Below are 8,247 nucleotides of genomic sequence, written 5' to 3'. Positions count from 1 at the left end.
GTGCGGAGCGGAGCGGGCGGGCGGAGCACACGGGCTGGGGCGGAGCGGAGTTGTCCGCAGAGCAGCCCCTCCCGGCCACGGCCGCCGACCCCGGCCCTGAGCCCGGCCTGGCTCTATGGACAGAAGCTCACTGCTGCAGCTTATCCAGGAGCAGGTGCGTGGGGAGGAGGGATGCCGGCACCGCCCCCGCCGCGGCCCTTCGCTGTTGGGCTGCGCTCGGGGAACCGAGCTCATAGAGCCCCAGTCCCGCCCCTGCTCTCTCCTGCTCCCCCAAGGCCCCTCCTGCAGGACCTTGGTCCCGCTGCCTGAAACCCCAGGAGAGGGTGAGCCAGACCAAGACGCCTAGCGAGGGGCGGGAGGTGAGGGCGATAGTCCTCAGACCTTGGCCCTACCCTTCTAGGATGGGCAGGGTGAAAATGCGGTGGGGAGATCCCTGGCGTCCTGGAACCCAAGCACCAGTGCCCTGATAGCTTCTGGGACCATGTCAGGGCACAGAAGCCTGACCCGAGGGTATTGGGAGACTGCATCTCCCAGCTGGCTTGGCCCAGCCCTTTGGTCTGTGGGCCGGGCCCACCCTCAGGCCTTGGCGGGTGGTTCCACCCCACTCCAGCAGCTGGACCCTGAGAACACCGGCTTCATCGGTGCGGACACCTTCACTGGCCTGGTGCACAGCCATGAGCTGCCCCTGGACCCAGCCAAGCTGGACATGCTGGTGGCCCTGGCCCAGAGCAACGATCGGGGCCAGGTCTGCTACCAGGAGCTGGTGGACCTGGTCAGTGCCACAGTGGGTGGGCAGCCGGGGCGGGGTTCCAGGCCTTGGCCAGTACAGTGCCCTGGCTAGACTTGGGTGGGCAGGCAGCCCCTCTTCCCTGCCTTTCCCTTTGCAGCGGGGAGGGCCTCAGATCCTGTGAGGAGCTGGGTGGACCAGGTGGGGCATGTAGGTAGCGGAGGGAATACAAGGTCCCATGCTTAGCCCCCCCCTTCTCGTTCACCCCTACCCCCCCGCCAGATCAGTAGCAAGCGTTCAAGCAGCTTCAAGCGAGCCATCGCCAATGGACAGCGGGCGCTGCCCCAGGATGGGCTGCTGGATGAACCGGGCCTAGGTGTCTACAAACGGTTCGTGCGCTATGTGGCCTACGAGATCTTGCCCCGAGAGGTAGACCGCCACTGGTACTTCTACCGGCATCGCAGCTGCCCACCTCCTGTGTTTATGGCCTCAGTCACCCTTGCCCAGGTGAGCCTACCTATTCACCTCCTGCATCCCTGGCCTGGCCTAGCTTGGCTCTAATGCTCATTTCTCCCAGATCATTGTGTTCCTGTGCTATGGGGCCCGCCTCAACAAGTGGGTGCTGCAGACCTACCACCCCGAGTACATGAAGAGCCCCCTTGTGTACCACCCTGGCCACCGAGCTCGGGCCTGGCGCTTTCTTACCTACATGTTCATGCACGTCGGGTGAGTGGGGGCCCACTTCCAGTACCCCGGATTGAATCAGATTTTAGCACTTTGAGGCTAGGGCTGGGGGCCTGATGGCTGATCTCAACCCTCATACCTGCTTGCCCCCACATGGCCAGGCTGGAACAGCTAGGGTTCAACGCTCTTCTGCAGCTGATGATCGGGGTGCCCCTGGAGATGGTGCATGGCCTGCTCCGCATCAGCCTGCTCTACTTGGCTGGTGTGCTGGCAGGTGAGGCAGGCGTGTACCCCCTGGCCACCTCACTTGTGGGTCTCACTCTCACAGCTTTCCATTTGCTTTATACAGGCTCCCTGACTGTCTCTATTACTGACATGCGGGCTCCTGTGGTGGGGGGCTCCGGCGGGGTCTACGCTCTGTGCTCTGCACACCTGGCTAACGTCGTCATGGTAATAGGACGGCCGAGGTGGGGTGTGGGGAGGGGCCCACAAGGCTTGTCTCACAGCCTCTCTCACACCCCATCAGAACTGGGCTGGGATGAGGTGTCCCTACAAGCTGCTGAGGATGGTGCTGGCCCTAGTGTGCAGTAAGTAGGGGACTGGGGGGCTGGGTGGGGAGGCTCAGCCCATGGCCCAGGTGCCTTCCACCTGCCACCTCCCTCTGCAGTGAGCTCCGAGGTGGGCCGGGCTGTGTGGCTGCGCTTCTCCCCACCACTGCCTGCCTCGGGCCCACAGCCCAGCTTCATGGCACATCTGGCTGGTGCCGTGGTGGGGGTCAGCATGGGCCTGACCATCCTGCGCAGCTACGAGGAGCGCCTGCGGGACCAGTGCGGCTGGTGGGTGGTGCTGCTTGCCTATGGCACCTTCTTGCTCTTCGCCATCTTCTGGAATGTCTTCGCCTATGACTTGCTGGGTGCCCACATCCCCCCGCCACCCTGATGGACTCCCGGGGGACGCATGGGCCAGGGGGTGGCCTGCATGTCTGCCCTCTGTGAATGTATCTCTAGAGGCTGCCTGTCCCATGAGGGCAGGTGGCCCCTGTGGCCCACTGAATTCAGGCTAAGCCTTATACCAGCCCTGGCCCCATCCTAGGCCTTGGGGAAGTGGGGTTAGGACAGCTGGGCCAAGCCGGGTGGTGGAGGTTCCCAGGGTGACCCCAGAGGAGACCCTGTCCCAGCCTTCCCCCCAGGACTAACAGTCTGAGCCTTTTTGGAGAATGAATAAATATTTTACACAGCACCAGGTGGCTGTACGAGGGCTCTGGGGGCTAGTCTGGCCTCCCCCTCACTCGCTGAGTGGCCTGTGAGGGCTCTTTCCTCTGTACAGGCAACCTGGATTCTCCTTTGCTCCTCTGTACTTGGTATGAGGTGTGTCTATATCGGAGGTGGGATCCCTTGGGGAGAAACTGTAAGCCTCATGGTCAGAAGTGAGTTTAGCAGGCATTTATTGAGCTTCTGCAGTCACACAGCAGGTGAGCAGGTCCTGAGCCACAGCCAAGTTCAGTTGGCCTGGGTCCTGTGTTTCTTGGATGGCCTGGTATCCTCAGGGGTGGCCGAGCTGGGGCTGAGGTTGGGCAGCAGATGGGGGCACAGCTTCTGCCCCACAGCCCAGGTCCACAATGCTGTCTCCACACGATGAGCGGTCCACAACCCTGAGGTACTACCTGGGGAGGCACAGAGGGAGTCTGGGGCCCAGGGCACTGACCACCCTGCCCTGCAGGACAGCTCTGCACATTCCACCCTGATGGAAGTTCTGGATACCCTCCTAGCCCACCAACAGTCCCCTCACCTCCATTTAGGGCTGTGGCACGCTCCTGCACCTGGCGCAGGTACAGCAAGTAGTGTTTGAGAGTGTACTGCAGGGCTGGCAGGCCAGGAACTGAGGACACGGCCTCATCAGACATGAAGGCTGCCACCTCAGGAGCTCCAGCAGCCAGGACCGCTGGGGGTAGTGAAGGGCCAGCACTCAGACACCACCAGTCTCAGAACAACCTCAGTGTGAAATGCCATTTCTCAGTGACCCTCCGTGTCATGGACGTGGCTATTGGCCCACATCACAGACAAAAACACTAACAGGCCAGGTTCCGCCCACGACCCCGCCGGTGTGATAGCTCTCCCAACTAACCCGAGGCAGTGGCGGGGCCCACATCCCTGAGGGCGCACAATTCTGTGACCGCTGCCTGCATGTCTGGCAGGAGGTTGAAGGCAGCGGCGGAGCGCTTCACCACCAGCTCCGGGGGGTTGGTGGCCACCAGCTGTTGCAGGCGCGGCCGGAAACGGCCCCTCTGCCGCCAAGTCGAATCGGATGGGGTGGTCACTGGTGGTGGACCTGGACAGGAGGGCCCGCCTCTAGGAGGGAGCTCCACCCCACGCCACAAGGAGCCGCCCACAAATGGAAGCCCCGACCTCAGAGGGCGGGCCCGCCGGCCGACGGTCCGCCCCCCACGTGGAAGCCCCTCACCGCCAGCTTCCAGGCCAGCAGCCGCTCCAGCTCGTCTCGTGTCACGTGCTTCTCCGCTCGGCCCTCGATGGCTGCGGGCAAATCCTCTCGATACCTGGGGAAGGGCGGTGACGGGGAGTCCGGACAACGGGGAGCCCGCCCTACCGATGCCTCCACCGCCCTACCATCGGTCCAGGGCTTCTAGTTGCCGCTGGGAGCCCGCGCGCGTTCGCACCACCTCCTCGTGGCGCGCCAGGATGGCGGCCCAGCGGCTCGGGTCCTCACAGCCCCACAACCCGCGGGCGGACGCCATGTTCACGGGCTGGGCCTCGGAAGAGGCGAAACAGGATGCGGGGCGTGAGCTTGGCCAACTTCTGGGAGGAAGACCCGCGAATGCGAGGGGCGGAGCCACCTGGAGCAGCCCTCGGCTCTTCTTCTGACTGCGGTCGCGTCGCGGAGCAGACACTCCCTCCCGCCCCACTCCCCCCCACAGAGCGTCAGGCGCACGCGCGGCCCCGCCCACCCGCGCGGGTCCGTTCGCCCCACTAGCCCCTCCCCGCGGGGCCGGAAGTTCCGGTGGCGGATCGCTGGACCGGGCCCGAGCGGATCGCGGGCTCGGGCTGCGGGCTCGGGCTGCGGGCACAGGGTGGGCCGGGCGCGGAGCCTGGGAACGGAGCCCAGGCCGTGCCGCGCGGCGCCATGAAAGGCAAGGAGGAGAAAGAGAGCAGCGCGCGGCTGGGCGCCGCCGGCGGAAGCCCCGAGAAGAGCCCGAGCGCGCAGGAGCTGAAGGAACAGGGCAACCGGCTCTTCGTGGGCCGCAAGTACCCGGAGGCAGCGGCCTGCTACGGCCGCGCCATCGTGAGTACGCCCAAGCCGAGGGAGGGGACCAGCGTCCGGGCCAGCGAGGGGGCGGGGCCTGCCCGGTTCTCCCCGCTGGACCTTCGGAGGGTCTTGGTCTTTCGGGGGAGGGGCGTTTGGGCTCTGAGAACTCAACGATGATCTCGTTCCAAAAGGGCCGAGGCCCCAGCTCTCGAGCCCTTCGCCAGAGAACTGTGGTGGGTGGGAGCTTCAGGGCGCTTGAGGCCGGCAGGGCCTGGGGCCAGGGATCTCCACAGGTCTGGGAAACTTACCTTTACAAAATGTACTCGAGTCAGGAGGGTGGGTTCAGACAGACTTCAGGGCCAGGACACATCCTCCACCCATCCTCAGGGCCTAGGAGCTTTGAAGCTAAGAAACCTAGTGTCTTGATTCCAACCATGGGCCTTAAGCCAGGACAGGGCTTGGGACAGGGACAGGCTGAGCTCGCTCCCTTCTGCTGACTGGCGGGCCCTGGTCTCCAGACCCGGAATCCCCTGGTGGCGGTGTATTACACCAACCGGGCACTGTGCTACCTGAAGATGCAGCAGCATGAACAGGCCCTGGCTGATTGCCGGCGTGCCCTGGAGCTGGATGGGCAGTCTGTGAAGGCACACTTCTTCCTGGGGCAATGCCAGCTGGAGATGGAGAGCTATGATGAGGCCATCGCCAACCTGCAGCGAGGTAGGCTTACAGGCTGGCTGGTTATGAGGGTGCCTGGGGCTGGGCGGGTGGACTGACCAGAGGAGGACCTGAAGCCTGTTTCCTCAGCCTACAATCTGGCTAAGGAGCAGCGGCTCAACTTTGGGGACGACATCCCCAGCGCTCTGCGCATCGCCAAGAAGAAGCGCTGGAATAGCATCGAGGAGCGGCGCATCCACCAAGAGAATGAGCTGCACTCCTACCTCACACGACTCATTGTGGCAGAGCGTGAGAGGTGGGCTGTGGTGGCAGGCCCCAAGACCCCTGCCCCCCAAGTCAGCACTTTGAGTCAGAAACACAAATATTTAATGAAAGCCAACACTGGTGAACAGAAAGAAGGGGACAAGGCCTGAACAAGCGTGAGGGTGGGGTGGAATCTGACCTTTCCTGGCCAACCTGTCTCTGACCAGCTCCTTGGTCAAACCCCAGGGAGCTGGAAGAGTGTCAGCGGAACCATGAGGGTGATGAGGACGATGGCCACATCCGGGCCCAGCAGGCCTGCATCGAGGCCAAGCACGTGAGGGTGCCCTGGCCCACATGTGGGTCTGTGTGTGTTTGTGTGCATGTGACTTGAGGGTGCCCCTGGCTAGTGGGTCTGTGTGCGTGTCTGGGGAAGGGAGAGGGAGTATGTGGCCCATGTGTGGATGCTCGGTTTTTTGCAGGACAAATACTTAGCAGATATGGATGAGCTCTTTTCCCAAGTGGATGAGAAGAGAAAGGTGAGTTGTCCTGTTCTCTGGGGCCTGTGGGTAGCAGGAATTGGAGCAGTGTCCCCTTTCTGGTTCCTGACTTGACCTGGTATGATGCAGAAGCGAGACATCCCCGACTATTTGTGTGGTAAGATCAGCTTCGAGCTAATGCGGGAGCCATGCATCACACCTAGTGGCATCACCTATGACCGAAAGGACATCGAGGAGCACCTGCAGGTGAGGGCCCACAGGTGCTGGGGGCAGGGCTTAGGCCCACTAAGTACCTTCTGACCCTGTTGTCACTGCAGCGCGTGGGCCATTTTGATCCTGTGACCCGGAGTCCCCTGACCCAGGAACAGCTCATTCCCAACCTGGCCATGAAAGAGGTCATCGATGCGTTCATCTCTGAGAACGGCTGGGTGGAGGACTACTGAGGCAGGGAGAGTGGGAGGGCTACTTGCCCCACCTAGCCTGGAACCCTGGCCCAGGAGGTCCTGGGTCTTGGGGCTTTTTCCCCCAGTCCCTGTACATAGTTTGTGTCCCTGGATCCCTGCTCTGGTGTCCCTACCCCATCCTCTCCATCAGTTCTGCTGTTAGGCCATGAGCTTCCCCTGTCCCTCTTCTGAGCCAGAAACAGCAGGCTAGGGTGGGTTGGGCTGAGGCCGCTTCTGCCACCATTGTCCCTGTAATAAAACCTGTGAGCAGTTGTAGGGGTGTGTGCTGGTGTGCGACGGGGCTCGCCAGCTGCCTGCTCTGGCTAGCTAAGGAAGGTAGAGATGAAAACACTGGTGTCAAGGTTGAGTGTGGCATGCCACCATCGGTCAGGAAAATACAGCACCTGGATGGGGTAGGGCACAGGGTTTAGTTGGGGCCCTCAGCCCAGCCCCACCCCCTCTTACCAACTACTGACCTCACCAGCGTGGATGGTACACTCAAGGGGTCGTGCAGATGGTGTCAGGGCTGGGTATATGTTCTGGAGCCAGGACAGTGTGGTCTCGTTGGGGTGAAACTCGGGTGTCTTCTCATGGGGGTACAGGAACCAGCGCTGGGAGCAGGAGCAGCAAGGTCAATCTGTGTTATGGTCAATGAACCCCAAGTTGCAGCCACTACCCTGTGCTGACCTTGCGGCCATAGATCACTTCTGAGAACCCAGGCCCGTGCCAGTGGAAGGGTACACCAGAGCCAGCTCCTGTGGAGTCAGTAACAAGTAGCTGGTGATCAAACTCAATCTGCACTACCCCCACCCCCCAGTCTGATTTTGCAGGGCACCCACCTGCAATTCCAAAGCTGTAAGCAGGAGTGGTACCCAGCAGACTGAATGTGGGTGGGGAGTAGTGCTGAAAAAGTGATGCCCATTCAGTGAAGTTGTTGTCCCCAAAGAAGTACAGGGTGTCTGCCAGCAGAGAACACAGGAGGGTACAGGGATCCTGGCACCTGGGCAGTGCCGAGTGCCTCCTCCCCACCCTACTGCTGCCCAAGTCTGGCTCACCGTTACCCAGGGAGGTGGGATCCTGGGGGTGCAGCAGCTGTTCCACATACTCCTGGAAGGGTAGATCCACTGCAGGAAAAGGACCGGTCAGGACTGGCTGGTGCTGCTCAGGATGCCAGCAAGCAGGCTGGGCTACAAGGAGGGGCAGCTCACCTTTCTGGTAGGAGTAGGTGTTGGCAGTACTCAGCCGCACCACGTTGTTCCCAAATGAGGCCAGCAACCTTTCGCGGGAGCAGAGTGCTCGGAATCTCTGCGGGGGTGGGGAAAGGACTTAAGGGCCCAGCCTATCACAGGCAAGAGATTGACAGGAGGAGCACAAGCACTCACTGAGTTGTCTGTGAGCCCCTGCAGGATGACGGGTCTGGAGAAGGCATAGCTGGAAGGAAAGGCAGAGCCACAGTCGAGTCTGACTCGTGCCCCCCTCCGACCCCGCCCACACGAGTTCGCTTGAGTTTTGGGGGAGGCGGCCTTGGGAGTCTGGGCACACCGCCGTCAAACACGGGCGCGACACCATCGATCCAGGGTGACGAAGCTCCTGCACAGGTTTTCGGGCGTGGGGAATGTAGCCGGTACGGGAGGACGCACGTACTACTGAACGAACTCGGCGTAGCTGAGGTCAGCCCGGCGTTCCACAGTGCAGCGCTCCTCCTCCGCCACCGCCG

General features: G+C 62.2%; 4 protein-coding genes across 10 annotated transcripts in view; 2 read left to right on the top strand and 2 right to left on the bottom strand.

Moving 5' to 3' along the window:
- The first annotated feature begins 48 nt into the window (after positions 1-48).
- Positions 49-2,693, top strand: RHBDL1 (rhomboid like 1). 5 transcript variants are annotated; one of them, XM_025048254.1, is made up of 7 exons: positions 85-772; positions 1,010-1,234; positions 1,305-1,453; positions 1,573-1,685; positions 1,761-1,861; positions 1,938-1,998; positions 2,079-2,693. In XM_025048254.1, exons 1-7 carry the CDS (start codon positions 482-484, stop codon positions 2,348-2,350), a joined length of 1,212 nt encoding a protein of 403 aa, XP_024904022.1. In that variant the 5' UTR covers positions 85-481; the 3' UTR covers positions 2,351-2,693. The 5 variants fall into 5 exon arrangements, with proteins under 5 accessions (XP_024904023.1, XP_024904022.1, XP_024904021.1 ...); XM_025048253.1 differs by having other exon boundaries at positions 1,761-1,998; XM_025048252.1 differs by having other exon boundaries at positions 1,573-1,861.
- Positions 2,694-2,838: 145 nt separating this feature from the next.
- On the bottom strand, positions 2,839-4,318 carry LOC102895088 (hypothetical protein). Its single transcript, XM_006914007.3, has 5 exons — positions 4,036-4,318; positions 3,872-3,965; positions 3,536-3,695; positions 3,200-3,352; positions 2,839-3,074 (listed from the first exon to the last, which is right to left on the bottom strand). Exons 1-5 carry the CDS (start codon positions 4,161-4,163, stop codon positions 2,911-2,913), a joined length of 699 nt encoding a protein of 232 aa, XP_006914069.1. The 5' UTR covers positions 4,164-4,318; the 3' UTR covers positions 2,839-2,910.
- A 33-nt stretch (positions 4,319-4,351) lies between these two features.
- STUB1 (STIP1 homology and U-box containing protein 1) lies at positions 4,352-6,803 on the top strand. Its single transcript, XM_006914006.3, has 7 exons — positions 4,352-4,708; positions 5,191-5,389; positions 5,477-5,642; positions 5,837-5,924; positions 6,070-6,126; positions 6,217-6,333; positions 6,405-6,803. Exons 1-7 carry the CDS (start codon positions 4,550-4,552, stop codon positions 6,528-6,530), a joined length of 912 nt encoding a protein of 303 aa, XP_006914068.1. The 5' UTR covers positions 4,352-4,549; the 3' UTR covers positions 6,531-6,803.
- Positions 6,243-8,247, bottom strand: part of JMJD8 (jumonji domain containing 8) — a 2,472-nt gene continuing 467 nt past the window's right edge. Inside the window, exons 2-8 of one of the 3 annotated variants that reach the window (XM_015591099.2) lie at positions 7,913-7,961; positions 7,739-7,835; positions 7,586-7,654; positions 7,370-7,489; positions 7,218-7,285; positions 7,007-7,141; positions 6,243-6,934 (exon numbers count right to left, since the gene is read on the bottom strand). In XM_015591099.2, the coding sequence (XP_015446585.1) occupies positions 6,854-6,934; positions 7,007-7,141; positions 7,218-7,285; positions 7,370-7,489; positions 7,586-7,654; positions 7,739-7,835; positions 7,913-7,961 (619 nt within the window). In that variant the 3' untranslated portion in view covers positions 6,243-6,853. The remainder of the gene's footprint in view (positions 6,935-7,006; positions 7,142-7,217; positions 7,286-7,369; positions 7,490-7,585; positions 7,655-7,738; positions 7,836-7,912; positions 7,962-8,247) is intronic. The other 2 variants (XM_025048256.1, XM_025048257.1) reach the window with 2 other exon arrangements.

The sequence above is a fragment of the Pteropus alecto genome, unplaced genomic scaffold (genome assembly GCF_000325575.1).
Source record: "Pteropus alecto unplaced genomic scaffold, ASM32557v1 scaffold44, whole genome shotgun sequence".
NCBI classification, from domain to species: Eukaryota; Metazoa; Chordata; class Mammalia; order Chiroptera; family Pteropodidae; genus Pteropus; species Pteropus alecto.
The sequence above is the reverse complement of the archived record's forward strand: the minus strand, read 5'-3'. Positions and strand labels throughout refer to the sequence as shown.